This window comes from Anas platyrhynchos, chromosome 3, assembly GCF_047663525.1.
Source record: "Anas platyrhynchos isolate ZD024472 breed Pekin duck chromosome 3, IASCAAS_PekinDuck_T2T, whole genome shotgun sequence".
NCBI lineage: Eukaryota > Metazoa > Chordata > Aves > Anseriformes > Anatidae > Anas > Anas platyrhynchos.
This window is the reverse complement of record NC_092589.1, coordinates 120,334,600-120,356,882: the sequence shown is the minus strand read 5'-3', so window position 1 is coordinate 120,356,882 and position 22,283 is coordinate 120,334,600. Positions and strand designations below refer to the sequence as shown.

General features: G+C 48.1%; 2 protein-coding genes across 2 annotated transcripts; both read right to left on the bottom strand.

The window, feature by feature from the left end:
- Positions 1-460: 460 nt before the first annotated feature.
- Positions 461-10,924, bottom strand: LOC140002295 (interferon-induced very large GTPase 1-like). The gene is made up of 2 exons (XM_072036657.1): positions 10,811-10,924; positions 461-8,820 (listed from the first exon to the last, which is right to left on the bottom strand). Exon 2 carries the CDS (start codon positions 8,816-8,818, stop codon positions 1,478-1,480), a length of 7,341 nt encoding a protein of 2,446 aa, XP_071892758.1. The 5' UTR covers positions 8,819-8,820; positions 10,811-10,924; the 3' UTR covers positions 461-1,477.
- A 624-nt stretch (positions 10,925-11,548) lies between these two features.
- LOC140002294 (interferon-induced very large GTPase 1-like) lies at positions 11,549-22,013 on the bottom strand. The gene is made up of 2 exons (XM_072036656.1): positions 21,900-22,013; positions 11,549-19,909 (listed from the first exon to the last, which is right to left on the bottom strand). The coding sequence occupies exon 2, from the start codon at positions 19,905-19,907 to the stop codon at positions 12,567-12,569; it is 7,341 nt and encodes a 2,446-aa protein (XP_071892757.1). The 5' UTR covers positions 19,908-19,909; positions 21,900-22,013; the 3' UTR covers positions 11,549-12,566.
- Positions 22,014-22,283: the final 270 nt, after the last annotated feature.

Below are 22,283 nucleotides of genomic sequence, written 5' to 3'. Positions count from 1 at the left end.
GGGAAGTGGAAGAAGCAGGCAGCTCTAAAGCAGAGCCATCACAGAAATGGGAGGGAGAAGAGACAGAAATCATAGCAGAGTCTGAATCCACCTGAACCCTATCCCTGAGAGAGGTGCAAGGTAGCAAAAGAATTTTGGCTGTCACCTACGTGAGCACATTCTCACCTAGCTGCTCTTAAAGAAAATCTTTAATATGACAGCAATGAGGCACTGGCACAGGTTTCCTAGAGATGCTGTGGGTGCCCCATCCCTGGAGGTGTTCAAGGCCAGGCTGGATGGGGCTTTGAGCAACCTTGATCTAGTGGGAGGTGGGCCTGCCCATAGCAGGGGGATTGGAACTAGATGATCTTCAAAGTCCTTTCCAACCCAAACCATTCTGATTTTATGATTCTAGGAGAATTGTGACTCACCTTGAAATGAAGCACACAGAGACTAGTCCAGTCCAACTCAAACAGTTTCTTAGCAAAGACTACAAAGCATTATAATGAATCACCACTCTTGACAGTTCTTCAGGAGATTCTGGTCATTGGGTTTGCAGCAGGATTGCAGGAAAAGTGCACAGTAAACACCCCCTCCCTCTGCGCTGGTACAGGCAGAGCCACTTCCATGTTCTCCAGACCCTTTTTCTTCAGTTGTCACCTGCCCGTCTTGACAGCACAAATGCTAAGCTCACGCACTGCTGACAGCTGCTGAGGAAGCTGCAAAGCTGTCTAATTCTCTACGTTGGTTATAAAGGGCTTTTACCCAACACAGAAGTGCTTGGCAAAAGCAGTTGGGGTGGCTAGGTGCTGGAGGGAACTTTGTCAGGCTCATGAGTAGGAATGGCTCATGGAAGTGGGGGCACATCTTAACCTAGGACATATACCTAATAACCACACAGTTAAAAATCACTGTCTAAATCCGCATAGGCTGCTGCGTTAATTGCTTTAATGACATCAGAAAGAAAACGGCACCCGAGTACTGAGTTTATGAATGCAAATAAGAATCCCAAAAAACAAAATAGCCAAGTTCCCCACAAATGTTCACCTGCTCGCAGACCCCGCTGTCCTTTCTGCAAGTGTGACAAGTATTGCTGCAGGGAAACTGTTCTTTTGCCAGTGTCATTTCTTTTCCCATAGCAGTTGATAAAACTGGTACTTGCTAATGCTGCCTTTGCTCTTCATCTGGCACTTGGTCTTGATCTTGGCGGTATGACTGCTTGCTACCGGAATATTTTTCTAGTTTGCTTTAAGACAAAGCTGATGTAAATATTTATGGCAAGAAAGGAAGAGGACTTGGACTTTATCACACAGCAAGGGAATCGCTGAGCAGCAGCATGAGAAGCACTCCTCAGTTCACCCAATATTGTAGCAATTACATTTAGTTTTATTGACAAGGTTTAAGTCATAATCATTACAAGAAGTTTTTGTGGTTATCCCCGTATTATGTTCTTCTAAAATGCAAAGCACTTGCAGTTTTTCCTTCGTACCAACTTAGCCTAACATTTCTCCAGTTGAGCGAGTGCATTCTGCTTTGTAACTCTTTGCCATGAAGCAGGAATTTCTCCTTTGCCATGAAATTTCCCATTGTAGCATTGTTCTAGCTGTGTCCTGAAAGAAGACACAAACCATTTCCAGTATGCTTGCATGGATGGATCAGGAGGAATGCTCCAAGTGGAATATGGAGGTCCTGCATCCCGGTATTTCTTGTAGGGGATCCATGTGTCTTCACCAATCCTGAATGAGCAGTCACTTGAAACGCTGCTAGAACAAATATCAATGACTAGGTTGTCTGTTTCATGCCATTTAGATCCTCTTTTTTCATGCCATTTGAGTCCTGTGAAAGCTTGTGGACGATGGAAGACAACCCGGTGGTCTCCGTCATGGTTTGGCATAGTGTTAGTGCAAACAGCCTCACAAAATGGACACTGCTCCTGGCACCCTGCAAACTGCTCAGCCACTATTGTGTGAGGCTGCCTTTCAAAGGAGCTCATACGAGCTTCTTTAAACTCCTTCCTGAGATCATCAATAACGGGAGACAGTGCTTCTGTCATGGCATTATTCAGGAACTCTATGTCTGTTATCTCCTGATGTTCAATGCCCTTCAGGTCGCTCCTGGGCAAGCTTATCATGTCTCCAAGTGCTCTGCAGAATTCATCCAGCCAAAGAGAGATTTGATCCTTTCTGTCTTTTCTGTCTTTGACAACAGTGGTTGATGCAAAAACAGCTGACTGAATGTTTTCATAGTAACGAGAGAGGGATTCTCTTAAAAACATCTCTAGCCTTCTGTTCTTATCTAAACAGTACGTCTCAACTTTTGTCTTAATGTAATTATTTAAAAATTCTCCTGGGGCATTAAGATAATACATGAATTTTTGAAAATGTTCATTTTCTGCTAGGTATTTCAGCATGCAAGCTTCCAGAGTGGATCTATTGCCTCCGAAATCTGGAATTTTATCCTTCACGTCTTGAGCTATGTCAAGAGCTGTCTTCTCGTAGATGGCGTGTCGAAGAGCTGGGGCAATCTTGCTGCACAGGAAATCAGCAAATGTTGTGATACAAGAGGCTCCTTGGCAGGAAATCTGGAAACATTTAAAGAAGTCTTCTCTCTTGCTCTCCAGGTAGACGACTGGATCATTTGCTTTCCTGAATGCTGTGTGCATGTCTTTAAACCTTTCTGCTGCCATTCTGCACAGGTGCAGTGATAAATCTATTTTGTATTCTTTATTAAAACTGTAATTTGCAGTGGTAGGGACAGAGTTCATACCTCCCTCCACTTCATTTAGTATTTCATGAATAAAAGTTCGACTGTAATCCATTTTATCTTTTTCCTTCTTCTCAATGCTTTCCTTCACACGCTTTATGATGCTATCTGTAATGTGGTGCATGTTGTTCACATCGGCATCGTTGAAACCCTTATAAAACATGCGGAAGCCTTTTTTCTTAGACACATGTTTCTCTATGTCAAGAGAAAATGTATTATTTTGGTATAAATTCAATATGTGTTTATCTACATTAGGCTCCTTAAAGTGATCTAGAAGGATATTTTCTATGTCCACATCAATGTCCACCTCTTCCTGAGGGGGAGCAGCAGAAGAGACTTCATAAAGCCACTCCATCCAGATAGAATTGAAGCGGTTTCTCAGTTCACTTTCACCTAATTTCTGGCCTTTTAGAGACAGGGCCAACTCTCTGCTCTTTCTCAGGAGCCCATTTTCATATTCAGACTTCCTCTCGTCCAGTTTACTCTGGCTCTTCTTTACTTCTAGAAGTTTCTCACACTTCCTTCGTGTTTCAACAAGAAGGGACTCTCTCAGTTCTTTCAGCTTCAGTTCCGTGCTGCTTTTCCACTGGATCAGTATTTCACGGTCTTTGTCTTCACTGAAGAATGTTTCCATGTTCTTGGTGATGGCATCACTTCTCTCTTGCACCAGTTTTTCAAGGTGTTCTGTGGTGACCTTGTCCAACTCCCCGTTCCGCACCTTGTTTTCCAGTTTCATTTGCAAGTCTAAGATGTGACTTCTCAGCTGCCAGGTCCACTGACTAAATGCAGTTTCCAGTTTCTTGTAGGCAGCAATCTCCACTGAATTCTTGAAGCTGAAAACAAAGTTTTCATTCAGCAGGGCATTCCACAGGTCACTAATACGAACTTTAAAGCTGGAGAGCCTCAAAACGCTGCTGTGCGATTCCTTCTTGGCAGCTTGAAGAATTTTGCTCTTTAATTCCTGGACGTTCTGGCTGTAGGTGGGGTTGGGCGGTGCCATCGGTGGGTTTCCTTCCCACAGGTGAGCAAAGTAATGAATGTGGGTGTTCACGTCAAAGCGGATGACGTCGCTGAAGCAGGTGATGTCACAGAATTCCTGCTGGGCCGCAATCACGGTCATTTCATCCAGCTTTTCCTGCAGACGTCTTTGTCCCTCCATGTTCTTTTCCTTTGCGGTTATTTCGCCCACGTTTTGGTGCACAAAGAGGCAGCCTGGGGAAATATTAACTTGCTTCATCCTCAGGAAAGCCTGCACAGCAATCTGAAGGACGTCTTGCATTTCCGAAGGATTTTCTCCAAAGATGTTGATCAGAGTCATGTTTCCAATGCCAATGACAAAGGTGGCCAGCTCATTGTCGTGGTTAAGTGACTGCTTATTGGCCATCTCTATGGCACGAAGTCCTTCTGTGTCAACAACAAGCAGGTAATCAAAGTTCAAATCCTGTTGGAGCTTCTCGTCCACTTTAATGAGCTGCATAAACGCTCCCTGGGTGCACCTCCCTGAGCTGACCTTAAACTGGAGACCAAACATGGCATTCAGCAGGGTTGACTTCCCTGTGCTCTGGATGCCAAGCACGGAAAGCACAAATACTCGCTTGTCCCCTAGCTTCTCAATTAATCTGTCAAAGACGGCTCCAATCCATTGCAGTGGTACATAAGAAGCATCGCCATCCATCAGCTCAATGGGATACCCTAAAACCATCAGATTGGCAGCAATTTCAGATAGTTTGACATACCAATTTTCTTTGGAGTATGTTGATTCCAGTGCCTCATAAATCTGCCCCACCTCTCTCAAAATATGCTCAAGGCCAATGGACGAATCATTGATTTCATCAGAAAGGGCATCTAATTTCTTAACCAATAGAGTTTTCAGGTTGTTGTTTTCATTGCTTTTCTTTAATGCCAGGATTTGAGACCATAACTGATGGTACTCTCTCTTCAGCTCATCAAGGCGATCAGAGGAGATGTCGTCCATGAAGATCTTCATCCACTGCAGAAAGAATTTCTTGGTATTGTCTGGCTGTGAATGGAGAAAGCCAAGGACTGTTTTCATCAGCTGATTGAGGGGAAACGCTTTGCCTAGTTGCTTTCTTCGTATTGCAGACTTCTCCAATTCAATTTGGCTCCGATGATGCTCTATGCTCTTGCTCCCCTTTTCCTGCAAGCGAGTGAGTTCTTTGTCCTTTTCACACCACATGTACCACAGTTTTCCCTGAAGAGGCAGTAGCTGTGATTTGATCTCAGACAACTTCTCCTTCTTCAACAGATTCACCAGTTTGATTGCTGTTTCTTTGGCTGTCACGCACGCTTCTGCATCTTCATCGACTAAGAAGCCGTGCTGGCGAGCTGTGCTCAGGCATGCATTGAGGCTAACAAGCGTGCTCGACCCTTCCACTAGGTCTCGGATGGTTTTTGTCAGCTCAGCCACTAATTCTGCTTCATTTCTGTTCTTGATCCCTATTCTTACGTTTTGGCCAGATCGGCCAGCTGCAACGCTCTCTTTCTCAGTGAAAAGGCAAACCAAAGGCCTCTGAGACTGCCACAGATCATGTAAAATTCTCCTGCCTTTCTTCTCGTTGCTCTGATCCAACTCAGAAACAAGAACCACGTTCACGGTAGAGATCTCCTGTAAAAACTGCAGCTGGGGTTCGTGATCCCTCGCATCTCCATGCAGGTTACAGAAAGCAACAGGGCCGTTAAAGCTGTCGTTGTCACTACCACGGGGAAGGTACCAGGAGATCTCCACAACACCTTTCATCAGGAAGCAGTCTTTGGTGCTGCCTTCGCAATGGTGGTGGAAAAAAGTGTCGTGTTTCTTCCTGCTCAGCAGGGCATTCAGGAGCTGAGACTTGGAAGAGGAAGGAGAGCTGCCGATGCGGAGGAAGGACACGATGGGCATCTCTGCCTGATAAATGAGTTTGTTGTTGTGACTGCTAATCCTCGTCTGCTCTCCCGATCTCACCGTCCCTTTCCAGCTCTTCTTGATTTGGCTGAGGGACCAGAGAGGGAACTCTATCTGTGAAGTGCCCGGGTTTGGTACCAGGAGGGGTAGTGCAAACTGGCAGAAAGCGAGCTTGGATGAAAGGTACTGTCTCATGAAATCATCAGCACAATGAAAAATTGCCATCTGGAGGTCCATGGGGTGCACATGACTCTCCCTGCTTGCAGATTCAGGGGCTCCTTTGTCCAAGTCACTGAGAAAGTCATCAAAGGAATCAGAGGGCTCGTGCTCCTCCCCTGAGGTGTTTGGTGTGGGTGCGACTCCTGGCTTACTGGCCTCCTTGCAAGTCAGGTACCTCACCTGATAATCCATGGTCAGGAGCTTTTGCAGGAAGTAAAATGGTAGCTCGCTGTCCTTGCTCGGCTGGCTGTTGTGTACAGATGTCTGGTGTATTATGTGGAAATCTTCTGTGCCCATTTTTCTTGGATAGTACCTTTCCAGCCCAAGGCGCTTAAGTAAGTTGAGGAACTCTGGGCTTGCAGTGGCTTGACTTGCTTTGGAATTGCTGCTGTCTGATTTGGGTTTGCACTGACTGGGAGGCTGCATGCCTTGAAAAGCATCTTCCAGGTCTTTCATTATATCATCTTTGTTCAGGTTGCCAGATGTGTCCTCCAGTTGCCCATCGATGAAGGATTGCAAATCTCTTTCCAGCATCTCCCAGTCTTTGAATGCATTGTGCTTTTCGAGGAGAGCTTTCATCTCTGTGGACCATGTGTTTTTCGTCTTTTTTTTCATGAAAACTAGGCGGTCATTCTTCTGCTCATGGGTGACCTTCTTGTTTTTGGATGTTATGGTGAGCCCCCTCAGCAGCAGGAAGGCCTGAGCTCTGTAAACATCCTGCTCCTTCAGGCTCTGATACTCGTTATGTGCCATGTGCATTTCCTTTATCATGAAATTAATTTCTGGACACCCAAGGAGGTACTGAAAAGTGCTGCTTTCTACTTGGTATCCCGTGCTGGTTGTAACTAAGAGCACGAAGAGTTCTATGTCTTCCTGTGCCCTTTGCTGCAGAGACTGGAGCAAGGAAGAAATAGACTGGCTTACAGTGAAGGTGGCTTTGATCTTTGCCTCATGAATGGCAGATGCAGAAGTTGCCGGTGCGTAGGTGACTTCCATGATGTCCTCCTTCATTTGCAGCAGTGTCGTATTGAGATCTTCAAGACTGGAAATATTGGGAGTTTTGGGAAGCGTGTGCTCCGTCTGGAAGACCCACTGCATAATAAAGGAAGTCCTGGGGAAGTCCTTGACAGAATAGATGTGAGGATCAAGCAGGCACTGCAGCAGAGATTTGATGTAGGTGGTGTTTTCCGGAGAAGACTTCTGGCAAAAAGAAACAGTGTTCACCAGGAACTCCTGCAATGCTTTGTCTGACAGACATATGTTGATCCAGACACTGTGATTCTTTGTTCTCTTATTCAGACCCTGTTTAAAATCTAGCAACATGAGCAGTTTCTTTTCATCCACTGTCCCCTCCCAGGTCTTCACTTGCTCTAGGAAAGCTCTGGCGTCTTCTACGGCACTGGCCAGTTCTTCTCCAAAGATCACACCAGTGCTGCGATTCGTTAGCGCTTCGTAGACAGTCCTGAGGCTGCTGCTCATTTGATGGGAGGCTTTAAAATCGCTGCTGTGGTTGGACAGGATTATGTCCCACACTGGGATCAGCTGAAAGCCCCGGTCGATCACACACCAGGTTGTGTTATTGGCCACAAGCCCGCATTTCCACTCGGGAAGGGAATCCGTCTCTGCTGGGCCCCCTGTTTTGGTCACATAGAGCTGAACTGCTGTGTGGGTGCTGCTTCCGTCTCTTCCCTGAAATGATGCCTGTGAGCTGGACTTTGAAGCATCCCCCTTCACTCCCCACTTGGTACCGAAGCCGCTGAAGCTAGCTCCGACGTAGCTGTTCAGTGCTTCAGATGTTTGTTGCTTCATCTCATCCCATTGCTCTGCCCTGAAACCTTCGGCAGATGCTTTCCACCAGAATATTCCCCCAAAGTGGAGGGGTCCCTGGATCACGTGGGACCCAAACCTGCGGAAGAAGCTGGCGCACCTGCTCTTCAGTAGGTGGAACCTGTCTGCCTCCTGGGTGATGCTCAGAAGCTGTTCGATGTCTTGCAGCTCTCGCAGGGCTGCGTCTGAGAGGCGAAGCTGGTCCTTTTGGAAGTAGTAGGAGGCCAGAGGCATGTACTGGTACATGGTGGTGCAAATGTACGCCTGCTCCGAGCGTGACCGACGGGAGTCCTCTGACTGTGAGGACTTGCCGTAATCTACACCTGTTTCAACACTGAACCTCCAGAACCCACCTTTAACAGAAGCATTGATGCTGAACCCCAGCTGCTCCATGGACTTGGTGAAAGTGGCTTCTGCTGCAGAGGAGGAGAACTCCTTCCTGTCAAGCAGCGACCCTTGCACTGGACCAGTGAGCATGAAGCCATCAGGGACCCTGATGAGTTGCTCTTGCTTTGCCAGCACATCCTCCAGGCTGTTGGTTTGGTAAATCCCCTGCAGAGCCAGGCCTCCCGATGCCCGCCTCAGGACCTCCTCGTCAGAGACGTTCTCCGTCTTCCCCATGAACTTCTCCTGCTGCTCCAGTTGCTTCCGGATGCTCACCAGCTCATCCAGCAATGCCTTCTCTGGAGGTGCCCAGTACTCCTTGGGAATGTCCATGGCTTGCTGTAGGGCCTCCACTTTCTTACTTATCATTTCCTTGCTGTGGTTACGGCTCTTCTGCATTTCTTCCAGCTCCTGTAGGATTGACTTGGCTTCTTCTTGCCTCTGCTTCATCCTCTCCAAGTGCTGTTTCTGCAGTTCATCAACACCTGTTTCGTTGTCTGTGATTCCCAGGAGCTTTTGGAGTGCCTTGGTCTCCCAGGGGTACCGTACTTCGCACTCCAGTTTAAGGTAGTCTTCATATTGCAGATGTTTCAAAGCATTTATTGACTTAACACCCAATATCTCTGACAGTTTGGGGAGCCAGTATTCTTCATCAAGTCCTTCCTTCTCAAATGCTTCTGCCAGCAATTGCGTAGCAATTCGTGTCTTTTCCCCAGCATCTGCTCTCTCCTCCTGTGACTCCATGGCTGTGGAAGGGGAAAAGAGACTTTTGTTACATCAGGTTAGAGGAGGCCACCATCCCTTAGAAGAGGCCTCTCCATAGTTTCTGGCTCAGGGATTTCTTCTGCCCTGCTGCTGGAACCCAGCCTCGGGCACCCCTGAAATATGCAGACACAGACAGACAGACACACGCAACCACTGGCACGGCTGCACAAACAGCCATGGACAAGGCACTGCCTTCAACAGCACCCATGTATAAGCTGCTGTGGTGGTTCCGCTCGAGTGGGCAGCCAAGCTCCACCACAGACGCTTTCTCACTCCCCCTCCTCCAAGAGGAGTGGGGAGAAAATACGATGAAAATGGCTCAAAGTTTGAGAGAAGGACACGAAGATCACGCAGAAATTTTTGTTATGAGCAAAACAGACTCAGCATAGGACCTGTAGCCTGTGGAGAGGAGCCCACGCAGGAGCAGGTGACCTGGCAGGAGCTGCTGCCCGTGGGGGAGCCAGGTTGGAGCAGTTTTGCTCCTGAGGGATGGACCCCGTGGTACGGACCCATATCTGGAGCAGTTCTGGAAGAGCTGCTGCCTGTGGGAAGCCCACGCCGGATCAGTTCATCAAGGACTGTGTCCTGTTGGAGGGATCCCACAGCACAGGGGATGAGAGTGACCGAGAAGGAGCGGCAGAGAAGAAGTGCTGTAGACTGACCATAACCCCCATTCCCCCGTTCCCCTGCGCTGCTCGGGGGGAGGAGGTGGAAGAGGGTGGATGGGGGGGGGAAGGTGCTTTTGGTTTCTTTCCTTTGTTTCTCACTTCTCTAGCTTGTTAGTAATAAGCAATAAACCTTACTGCCTCCCTATGCCGAGTCTGCTTTCCCCTCACAAATAATTACTTTGTGGTCTTCTTGTCCTTATGTCAACCTTTGAGCCTTTTTCATCGTATTTTCTCCCCATTCCTCTTTGAGGAGGGGGAGTGAGAGAGCGTCTGTGGTGGAGCTCGGCTGCCCACTCGAGCAGAACCACCACAATGATCTATAATATGTCTTCCATCTCAAACCATTCTAGGATTCTTTAGGATTTGGAGCCTTGGTTTCTCATGGTCGGGTAGATGACCTGGCAATGCACAGACTATGCCTCTGGGGCTGTTTTCAGAGCATGATGCAGGGAGCAGCCAATGCCTGCCCAGGGCCATGGTGGAAGGGCCCTGGGGGAGCTGCCAGAGGAGCATGAAGCCCACTGGGGTGGTGTTGGAGGATGTTGTGGTTTAACCAGGCAGGCAGCAAAGCACCACACAGCCGTTCGCTGGCTCCCCCCACCCCCACAGCAGGATGGGGGAGGGAACTGAAGAAAAAAAAGTTAAAGGGAAAAAAAATATCCAGATCCTCTTAGAAGCTCATCAGAGCGCACTTGTTGAGTGATCTCCCTGTCCTTATCTCAACCCATGAGCCCTTTTCATTGCATTTTCTTCCACTTTTCCTATGAGGACGGGGAGAGAGAGAGCAGTTGTGGTGGAGCTCAGCTGCCCAGCAGAACAATACCACCACAGTCCCTTCCAATCCAAACCATTTTAGGATACTATGAAGTGCTAAAAGCCTGCGTGTTGAGAAGAAGACAGTTTAATAGGACAGAAAAGGAAGGGGTAATGATGATGATGGTGATACTAATATACCAACAAATATCCAAAGCAACTGATACACAGTGCAATTGGTTACCAACCACTGACTGAAGCCTAACCCTTGCTTTAGCAGTGGCTGCCCCCTACCCCAGCCAACTCCCCTAGATTTTATTGCTGAGCAGTACGCCCTCTGGGATGGGACATCCTTTGGTTCCTTGGGGTCAGCTGTCCTGTTTCTCTGTCCCCTACACCTGAGCAGAGCCCATTTCCCCTGAGCGAAAAGCCCTGCTGCCCTCCTGGCATCTCGCAGCCCAGCAGGAGATGGGTGAAACAGCAAGCAGGAGGCCAAGGGATCTCCACATGTGGCCCCTGCCGTGCCCAGTGCATGTCAGCTTTGACCTACCTGCCCTCCCTGGTGCTCTGCAGCTCCAGTAGCGTCTCAGCCCAGCTCCCGCACCATCTCAGCGCAGCCCCTGCACAGCCTCAGCCCACCCGTGACCCCACTCTTTATAGAGCCTCAAGCCTCTGCGCTGGCCTCAGTTTATAGGTTGCATGGCAGGGAGATATTTTTTGCTTTCCTGGAAGTCAGGCTATTATCTTTCAGTGCCTGAAAGTGAAACTTGGCAGTTGCTGGCTGCGCTGGAGCAGCCACATTCCCAAGCACTCCTCCAAGGAAGGCAAGGGGAAGTGGAAGAAGCAGGCAGCTCTAAAGCAGAGCCATCACAGAAATGGGAGGGAGAAGAGACAGAAATCATAGCAGAGTCTGAATCCACCTGAACCCTATCCCTGAGAGAGGTGCAAGGTAGCAAAAGAATTTTGGCTGTCACCTACGTGAGCACATTCTCACCTAGCTGCTCTTAAAGAAAATCTTTAATATGACAGCAATGAGGCACTGGCACAGGTTTCCTAGAGATGCTGTGGGTGCCCCATCCCTGGAGGTGTTCAAGGCCAGGCTGGATGGGGCTTTGAGCAACCTTGATCTAGTGGGAGGTGGGCCTGCCCATAGCAGGGGGATTGGAACTAGATGATCTTCAAAGTCCTTTCCAACCCAAACCATTCTGATTTTATGATTCTAGGAGAATTGTGACTCACCTTGAAATGAAGCACACAGAGACTAGTCCAGTCCAACTCAAACAGTTTCTTAGCAAAGACTACAAAGCATTATAATGAATCACCACTCTTGACAGTTCTTCAGGAGATTCTGGTCATTGGGTTTGCAGCAGGATTGCAGGAAAAGTGCACAGTAAACACCCCCTCCCTCTGCGCTGGTACAGGCAGAGCCACTTCCATGTTCTCCAGACCCTTTTTCTTCAGTTGTCACCTGCCCGTCTTGACAGCACAAATGCTAAGCTCACGCACTGCTGACAGCTGCTGAGGAAGCTGCAAAGCTGTCTAATTCTCTACGTTGGTTATAAAGGGCTTTTACCCAACACAGAAGTGCTTGGCAAAAGCAGTTGGGGTGGCTAGGTGCTGGAGGGAACTTTGTCAGGCTCATGAGTAGGAATGGCTCATGGAAGTGGGGGCACATCTTAACCTAGGACATATACCTAATAACCACACAGTTAAAAATCACTGTCTAAATCCGCATAGGCTGCTGCGTTAATTGCTTTAATGACATCAGAAAGAAAACGGCACCCGAGTACTGAGTTTATGAATGCAAATAAGAATCCCAAAAAACAAAATAGCCAAGTTCCCCACAAATGTTCACCTGCTCGCAGACCCCGCTGTCCTTTCTGCAAGTGTGACAAGTATTGCTGCAGGGAAACTGTTCTTTTGCCAGTGTCATTTCTTTTCCCATAGCAGTTGATAAAACTGGTACTTGCTAATGCTGCCTTTGCTCTTCATCTGGCACTTGGTCTTGATCTTGGCGGTATGACTGCTTGCTACCGGAATATTTTTCTAGTTTGCTTTAAGACAAAGCTGATGTAAATATTTATGGCAAGAAAGGAAGAGGACTTGGACTTTATCACACAGCAAGGGAATCGCTGAGCAGCAGCATGAGAAGCACTCCTCAGTTCACCCAATATTGTAGCAATTACATTTAGTTTTATTGACAAGGTTTAAGTCATAATCATTACAAGAAGTTTTTGTGGTTATCCCCGTATTATGTTCTTCTAAAATGCAAAGCACTTGCAGTTTTTCCTTCGTACCAACTTAGCCTAACATTTCTCCAGTTGAGCGAGTGCATTCTGCTTTGTAACTCTTTGCCATGAAGCAGGAATTTCTCCTTTGCCATGAAATTTCCCATTGTAGCATTGTTCTAGCTGTGTCCTGAAAGAAGACACAAACCATTTCCAGTATGCTTGCATGGATGGATCAGGAGGAATGCTCCAAGTGGAATATGGAGGTCCTGCATCCCGGTATTTCTTGTAGGGGATCCATGTGTCTTCACCAATCCTGAATGAGCAGTCACTTGAAACGCTGCTAGAACAAATATCAATGACTAGGTTGTCTGTTTCATGCCATTTAGATCCTCTTTTTTCATGCCATTTGAGTCCTGTGAAAGCTTGTGGACGATGGAAGACAACCCGGTGGTCTCCGTCATGGTTTGGCATAGTGTTAGTGCAAACAGCCTCACAAAATGGACACTGCTCCTGGCACCCTGCAAACTGCTCAGCCACTATTGTGTGAGGCTGCCTTTCAAAGGAGCTCATACGAGCTTCTTTAAACTCCTTCCTGAGATCATCAATAACGGGAGACAGTGCTTCTGTCATGGCATTATTCAGGAACTCTATGTCTGTTATCTCCTGATGTTCAATGCCCTTCAGGTCGCTCCTGGGCAAGCTTATCATGTCTCCAAGTGCTCTGCAGAATTCATCCAGCCAAAGAGAGATTTGATCCTTTCTGTCTTTTCTGTCTTTGACAACAGTGGTTGATGCAAAAACAGCTGACTGAATGTTTTCATAGTAACGAGAGAGGGATTCTCTTAAAAACATCTCTAGCCTTCTGTTCTTATCTAAACAGTACGTCTCAACTTTTGTCTTAATGTAATTATTTAAAAATTCTCCTGGGGCATTAAGATAATACATGAATTTTTGAAAATGTTCATTTTCTGCTAGGTATTTCAGCATGCAAGCTTCCAGAGTGGATCTATTGCCTCCGAAATCTGGAATTTTATCCTTCACGTCTTGAGCTATGTCAAGAGCTGTCTTCTCGTAGATGGCGTGTCGAAGAGCTGGGGCAATCTTGCTGCACAGGAAATCAGCAAATGTTGTGATACAAGAGGCTCCTTGGCAGGAAATCTGGAAACATTTAAAGAAGTCTTCTCTCTTGCTCTCCAGGTAGACGACTGGATCATTTGCTTTCCTGAATGCTGTGTGCATGTCTTTAAACCTTTCTGCTGCCATTCTGCACAGGTGCAGTGATAAATCTATTTTGTATTCTTTATTAAAACTGTAATTTGCAGTGGTAGGGACAGAGTTCATACCTCCCTCCACTTCATTTAGTATTTCATGAATAAAAGTTCGACTGTAATCCATTTTATCTTTTTCCTTCTTCTCAATGCTTTCCTTCACACGCTTTATGATGCTATCTGTAATGTGGTGCATGTTGTTCACATCGGCATCGTTGAAACCCTTATAAAACATGCGGAAGCCTTTTTTCTTAGACACATGTTTCTCTATGTCAAGAGAAAATGTATTATTTTGGTATAAATTCAATATGTGTTTATCTACATTAGGCTCCTTAAAGTGATCTAGAAGGATATTTTCTATGTCCACATCAATGTCCACCTCTTCCTGAGGGGGAGCAGCAGAAGAGACTTCATAAAGCCACTCCATCCAGATAGAATTGAAGCGGTTTCTCAGTTCACTTTCACCTAATTTCTGGCCTTTTAGAGACAGGGCCAACTCTCTGCTCTTTCTCAGGAGCCCATTTTCATATTCAGACTTCCTCTCGTCCAGTTTACTCTGGCTCTTCTTTACTTCTAGAAGTTTCTCACACTTCCTTCGTGTTTCAACAAGAAGGGACTCTCTCAGTTCTTTCAGCTTCAGTTCCGTGCTGCTTTTCCACTGGATCAGTATTTCACGGTCTTTGTCTTCACTGAAGAATGTTTCCATGTTCTTGGTGATGGCATCACTTCTCTCTTGCACCAGTTTTTCAAGGTGTTCTGTGGTGACCTTGTCCAACTCCCCGTTCCGCACCTTGTTTTCCAGTTTCATTTGCAAGTCTAAGATGTGACTTCTCAGCTGCCAGGTCCACTGACTAAATGCAGTTTCCAGTTTCTTGTAGGCAGCAATCTCCACTGAATTCTTGAAGCTGAAAACAAAGTTTTCATTCAGCAGGGCATTCCACAGGTCACTAATACGAACTTTAAAGCTGGAGAGCCTCAAAACGCTGCTGTGCGATTCCTTCTTGGCAGCTTGAAGAATTTTGCTCTTTAATTCCTGGACGTTCTGGCTGTAGGTGGGGTTGGGCGGTGCCATCGGTGGGTTTCCTTCCCACAGGTGAGCAAAGTAATGAATGTGGGTGTTCACGTCAAAGCGGATGACGTCGCTGAAGCAGGTGATGTCACAGAATTCCTGCTGGGCCGCAATCACGGTCATTTCATCCAGCTTTTCCTGCAGACGTCTTTGTCCCTCCATGTTCTTTTCCTTTGCGGTTATTTCGCCCACGTTTTGGTGCACAAAGAGGCAGCCTGGGGAAATATTAACTTGCTTCATCCTCAGGAAAGCCTGCACAGCAATCTGAAGGACGTCTTGCATTTCCGAAGGATTTTCTCCAAAGATGTTGATCAGAGTCATGTTTCCAATGCCAATGACAAAGGTGGCCAGCTCATTGTCGTGGTTAAGTGACTGCTTATTGGCCATCTCTATGGCACGAAGTCCTTCTGTGTCAACAACAAGCAGGTAATCAAAGTTCAAATCCTGTTGGAGCTTCTCGTCCACTTTAATGAGCTGCATAAACGCTCCCTGGGTGCACCTCCCTGAGCTGACCTTAAACTGGAGACCAAACATGGCATTCAGCAGGGTTGACTTCCCTGTGCTCTGGATGCCAAGCACGGAAAGCACAAATACTCGCTTGTCCCCTAGCTTCTCAATTAATCTGTCAAAGACGGCTCCAATCCATTGCAGTGGTACATAAGAAGCATCGCCATCCATCAGCTCAATGGGATACCCTAAAACCATCAGATTGGCAGCAATTTCAGATAGTTTGACATACCAATTTTCTTTGGAGTATGTTGATTCCAGTGCCTCATAAATCTGCCCCACCTCTCTCAAAATATGCTCAAGGCCAATGGACGAATCATTGATTTCATCAGAAAGGGCATCTAATTTCTTAACCAATAGAGTTTTCAGGTTGTTGTTTTCATTGCTTTTCTTTAATGCCAGGATTTGAGACCATAACTGATGGTACTCTCTCTTCAGCTCATCAAGGCGATCAGAGGAGATGTCGTCCATGAAGATCTTCATCCACTGCAGAAAGAATTTCTTGGTATTGTCTGGCTGTGAATGGAGAAAGCCAAGGACTGTTTTCATCAGCTGATTGAGGGGAAACGCTTTGCCTAGTTGCTTTCTTCGTATTGCAGACTTCTCCAATTCAATTTGGCTCCGATGATGCTCTATGCTCTTGCTCCCCTTTTCCTGCAAGCGAGTGAGTTCTTTGTCCTTTTCACACCACATGTACCACAGTTTTCCCTGAAGAGGCAGTAGCTGTGATTTGATCTCAGACAACTTCTCCTTCTTCAACAGATTCACCAGTTTGATTGCTGTTTCTTTGGCTGTCACGCACGCTTCTGCATCTTCATCGACTAAGAAGCCGTGCTGGCGAGCTGTGCTCAGGCATGCATTGAGGCTAACAAGCGTGCTCGACCCTTCCACTAGGTCTCGGATGGTTTTTGTCAGCTCAGCCACTAATTCTGCTTCATTTCTGTTCTTGATCCCTATTCTTACGTTTTGGCCAGATCGGCCAGCTGCAACGCTCTCTTTCTCAGTGAAAAGGCAAACCAAAGGCCTCTGAGACTGCCACAGATCATGTAAAATTCTCCTGCCTTTCTTCTCGTTGCTCTGATCCAACTCAGAAACAAGAACCACGTTCACGGTAGAGATCTCCTGTAAAAACTGCAGCTGGGGTTCGTGATCCCTCGCATCTCCATGCAGGTTACAGAAAGCAACAGGGCCGTTAAAGCTGTCGTTGTCACTACCACGGGGAAGGTACCAGGAGATCTCCACAACACCTTTCATCAGGAAGCAGTCTTTGGTGCTGCCTTCGCAATGGTGGTGGAAAAAAGTGTCGTGTTTCTTCCTGCTCAGCAGGGCATTCAGGAGCTGAGACTTGGAAGAGGAAGGAGAGCTGCCGATGCGGAGGAAGGACACGATGGGCATCTCTGCCTGATAAATGAGTTTGTTGTTGTGACTGCTAATCCTCGTCTGCTCTCCCGATCTCACCGTCCCTTTCCAGCTCTTCTTGATTTGGCTGAGGGACCAGAGAGGGAACTCTATCTGTGAAGTGCCCGGGTTTGGTACCAGGAGGGGTAGTGCAAACTGGCAGAAAGCGAGCTTGGATGAAAGGTACTGTCTCATGAAATCATCAGCACAATGAAAAATTGCCATCTGGAGGTCCATGGGGTGCACATGACTCTCCCTGCTTGCAGATTCAGGGGCTCCTTTGTCCAAGTCACTGAGAAAGTCATCAAAGGAATCAGAGGGCTCGTGCTCCTCCCCTGAGGTGTTTGGTGTGGGTGCGACTCCTGGCTTACTGGCCTCCTTGCAAGTCAGGTACCTCACCTGATAATCCATGGTCAGGAGCTTTTGCAGGAAGTAAAATGGTAGCTCGCTGTCCTTGCTCGGCTGGCTGTTGTGTACAGATGTCTGGTGTATTATGTGGAAATCTTCTGTGCCCATTTTTCTTGGATAGTACCTTTCCAGCCCAAGGCGCTTAAGTAAGTTGAGGAACTCTGGGCTTGCAGTGGCTTGACTTGCTTTGGAATTGCTGCTGTCTGATTTGGGTTTGCACTGACTGGGAGGCTGCATGCCTTGAAAAGCATCTTCCAGGTCTTTCATTATATCATCTTTGTTCAGGTTGCCAGATGTGTCCTCCAGTTGCCCATCGATGAAGGATTGCAAATCTCTTTCCAGCATCTCCCAGTCTTTGAATGCATTGTGCTTTTCGAGGAGAGCTTTCATCTCTGTGGACCATGTGTTTTTCGTCTTTTTTTTCATGAAAACTAGGCGGTCATTCTTCTGCTCATGGGTGACCTTCTTGTTTTTGGATGTTATGGTGAGCCCCCTCAGCAGCAGGAAGGCCTGAGCTCTGTAAACATCCTGCTCCTTCAGGCTCTGATACTCGTTATGTGCCATGTGCATTTCCTTTATCACGAAATTAATTTCTGGACACCCAAGGAGGTACTGAAAAGTGCTGCTTTCTACTTGGTATCCCGTGCTGGTTGTAACTAAGAGCACGAAGAGTTCTATGTCTTCCTGTGCCCTTTGCTGCAGAGACTGGAGCAAGGAAGAAATAGACTGGCTTACAGTGAAGGTGGCTTTGATCTTTGCCTCATGAATGGCAGATGCAGAAGTTGCCGGTGCGTAGGTGACTTCCATGATGTCCTCCTTCATTTGCAGCAGTGTCGTATTGAGATCTTCAAGACTGGAAATATTGGGAGTTTTGGGAAGCGTGTGCTCCGTCTGGAAGACCCACTGCATAATAAAGGAAGTCCTGGGGAAGTCCTTGACAGAATAGATGTGAGGATCAAGCAGGCACTGCAGCAGAGATTTGATGTAGGTGGTGTTTTCCGGAGAAGACTTCTGGCAAAAAGAAACAGTGTTCACCAGGAACTCCTGCAATGCTTTGTCTGACAGACATATGTTGATCCAGACACTGTGATTCTTTGTTCTCTTATTCAGACCCTGTTTAAAATCTAGCAACATGAGCAGTTTCTTTTCATCCACTGTCCCCTCCCAGGTCTTCACTTGCTCTAGGAAAGCTCTGGCGTCTTCTACGGCACTGGCCAGTTCTTCTCCAAAGATCACACCAGTGCTGCGATTCGTTAGCGCTTCGTAGACAGTCCTGAGGCTGCTGCTCATTTGATGGGAGGCTTTAAAATCGCTGCTGTGGTTGGACAGGATTATGTCCCACACTGGGATCAGCTGAAAGCCCCGGTCGATCACACACCAGGTTGTGTTATTGGCCACAAGCCCGCATTTCCACTCGGGAAGGGAATCCGTCTCTGCTGGGCCCCCTGTTTTGGTCACATAGAGCTGAACTGCTGTGTGGGTGCTGCTTCCGTCTCTTCCCTGAAATGATGCCTGTGAGCTGGACTTTGAAGCATCCCCCTTCACTCCCCACTTGGTACCGAAGCCGCTGAAGCTAGCTCCGACGTAGCTGTTCAGTGCTTCAGATGTTTGTTGCTTCATCTCATCCCATTGCTCTGCCCTGAAACCTTCGGCAGATGCTTTCCACCAGAATATTCCCCCAAAGTGGAGGGGTCCCTGGATCACGTGGGACCCAAACCTGCGGAAGAAGCTGGCGCACCTGCTCTTCAGTAGGTGGAACCTGTCTGCCTCCTGGGTGATGCTCAGAAGCTGTTCGATGTCTTGCAGCTCTCGCAGGGCTGCGTCTGAGAGGCGAAGCTGGTCCTTTTGGAAGTAGTAGGAGGCCAGAGGCATGTACTGGTACATGGTGGTGCAAATGTACGCCTGCTCCGAGCGTGACCGACGGGAATCCTCTGACTGTGAGGACTTGCCGTAATCTACACCTGTTTCAACACTGAACCTCCAGAACCCACCTTTGACAGAAGCATTGATGCTGAACCCCAGCTGCTCCATGGACTTGGTGAAAGTGGCTTCTGCTGCAGAGGAGGAGAACTCCTTCCTGTCAAGCAGCGACCCTTGCACTGGACCAGTGAGCATGAAGCCATCAGGGACCCTGATGAGTTGCTCTTGCTTTGCCAGCACATCCTCCAGGCTGTTGGTTTGGTAAATCCCCTGCAGAGCCAGGCCTCCCGATGCCCGCCTCAGGACCTCCTCGTCAGAGACGTTCTCCGTCTTCCCCATGAACTTCTCCTGCTGCTCCAGTTGCTTCCGGATGCTCACCAGCTCATCCAGCAATGCCTTCTCTGGAGGTGCCCAGTACTCCTTGGGAATGTCCATGGCTTGCTGTAGGGCCTCCACTTTCTTACTTATCATTTCCTTGCTGTGGTTACGGCTCTTCTGCATTTCTTCCAGCTCCTGTAGGATTGACTTGGCTTCTTCTTGCCTCTGCTTCATCCTCTCCAAGTGCTGTTTCTGCAGTTCATCAACACCTGTTTCGTTGTCTGTGATTCCCAGGAGCTTTTGGAGTGCCTTGGTCTCCCAGGGGGACCGTACTTCGCACTCCAGTTTAAGGTAGTCTTCATATTGCAGATGTTTCAAAGCATTTATTGACTTAACACCCAATATCTCTGACAGTCTGGGGAGCCAGTATTCTTCATCAAGTCCTTCCTTCTCAAATGCTTCTGCCAGCAATTGCGTAGCAATTCGTGTCTTTTCCCCAGCATCTGCTCTCTCCTCCTGTGACTCCATGGCTGTGGAAGGGGAAAAGAGACTTTTGTTACATCAGGTTAGAGGAGGCCACCATCCCTTAGAAGAGGCCTCTCCATAGTTTCTGGCTCAGGGATTTCTTCTGCCCTGCTGCTGGAACCCAGCCTCGGGCACCCCTGAAATATGCAGACACAGACAGACAGACACACGCAACCACTGGCACGGCTGCACAAACAGCCATGGACAAGGCACTGCCTTCAACAGCACCCATGTATAAGCTGCTGTGGTGGTTCCGCTCGAGTGGGCAGCCAAGCTCCACCACAGACGCTTTCTCACTCCCCCTCCTCCAAGAGGAGTGGGGAGAAAATACGATGAAAATGGCTCAAAGTTTGAGAGAAGGACACGAAGATCACGCAGAAATTTTTGTTATGAGCAAAACAGACTCAGCATAGGACCTGTAGCCTGTGGAGAGGAGCCCACGCAGGAGCAGGTGACCTGGCAGGAGCTGCTGCCCGTGGGGGAGCCAGGTTGGAGCAGTTTTGCTCCTGAGGGATGGACCCCGTGGTACGGACCCATATCTGGAGCAGTTCTGGAAGAGCTGCTGCCTGTGGGAAGCCCACGCCGGATCAGTTCATCAAGGACTGTGTCCTGTTGGAGGGATCCCACAGCACAGGGGATGAGAGTGACCGAGAAGGAGCGGCAGAGAAGAAGTGCTGTAGACTGACCATAACCCCCATTCCCCCGTTCCCCTGCGCTGCTCGGGGGGAGGAGGTGGAAGAGGGTGGATGGGGGGGGGAAGGTGCTTTTGGTTTCTTTCCTTTGTTTCTCACTTCTCTAGCTTGTTAGTAATAAGCAATAAACCTTACTGCCTCCCTATGCCGAGTCTGCTTTCCCCTCACAAATAATTACTTTGTGGTCTTCTTGTCCTTATGTCAACCTTTGAGCCTTTTTCATCGTATTTTCTCCCCATTCCTCTTTGAGGAGGGGGAGTGAGAGAGCGTCTGTGGTGGAGCTCGGCTGCCCACTCGAGCAGAACCACCACAATGATCTATAATATGTCTTCCATCTCAAACCATTCTAGGATTCTTTAGGATTTGGAGCCTTGGTTTCTCATGGTCGGGTAGATGACCTGGCAATGCACAGACTATGCCTCTGGGGCTGTTTTCAGAGCATGATGCAGGGAGCAGCCAATGCCTGCCCAGGGCCATGGTGGAAGGGCCCTGGGGGAGCTGCCAGAGGAGCATGAAGCCCACTGGGGTGGTGTTGGAGGATGTTGTGGTTTAACCAGGCAGGCAGCAAAGCACCACACAGCCGTTCGCTGGCTCCCCCCACCCCCACAGCAGGATGGGGGAGGGAACTGAAGAAAAAAAAGTTAAAGGGAAAAAAAATATCCAGATCCTCTTAGAAGCTCATCAGAGCGCACTTGTTGAGTGATCTCCCTGTCCTTATCTCAACCCATGAGCCCTTTTCATTGCATTTTCTTCCACTTTTCCTATGAGGACGGGGAGAGAGAGAGCAGTTGTGGTGGAGCTCAGCTGCCCAGCAGAACAATACCACCACAGTCCCTTCCAATCCAAACCATTTTAGGATACTATGAAGTGCTAAAAGCCTGCGTGTTGAGAAGAAGACAGTTTAATAGGACAGAAAAGGAAGGGGTAATGATGATGATGGTGATACTAATATACCAACAAATATCCAAAGCAACTGATACACAGTGCAATTGGTTACCAACCACTGACTGAAGCCTAACCCTTGCTTTAGCAGTGGCTGCCCCCTACCCCAGCCAACTCCCCTAGATTTTATTGCTGAGCAGTACGCCCTCTGGGATGGGACATCCTTTGGTTCCTTGGGGTCAGCTGTCCTGTTTCTCTGTCCCCTACACCTGAGCAGAGCCCATTTCCCCTGAGCGAAAAGCCCTGCTGCCCTCCTGGCATCTCGCAGCCCAGCAGGAGATGGGTGAAACAGCAAGCAGGAGGCCAAGGGATCTCCACATGTGGCCCCTGCCGTGCCCAGTGCATGTCAGCTTTGACCTACCTGCCCTCCCTGGTGCTCTGCAGCTCCAGTAGCGTCTCAGCCCAGCTCCCGCACCATCTCAGCGCAGCCCCTGCACAGCCTCAGCCCACCCGTGACCCCACTCTTTATAGAGCCTCAAGCCTCTGCGCTGGCCTCAGTTTATAGGTTGCATGGCAGGGAGATATTTTTTGCTTTCCTGGAAGTCAGGCTATTATCTTTCAGTGCCTGAAAGTGAAACTTGGCAGTTGCTGGCTGCGCTGGAGCAGCCACATTCCCAAGCACTCCTCCAAGGAAGGCAAGGGGAAGTGGAAGAAGCAGGCAGCTCTAAAGCAGAGCCATCACAGAAATGGGAGGGAGAAGAGACAGAAATCATAGCAGAGTCTGAATCCACCTGAACCCTATCCC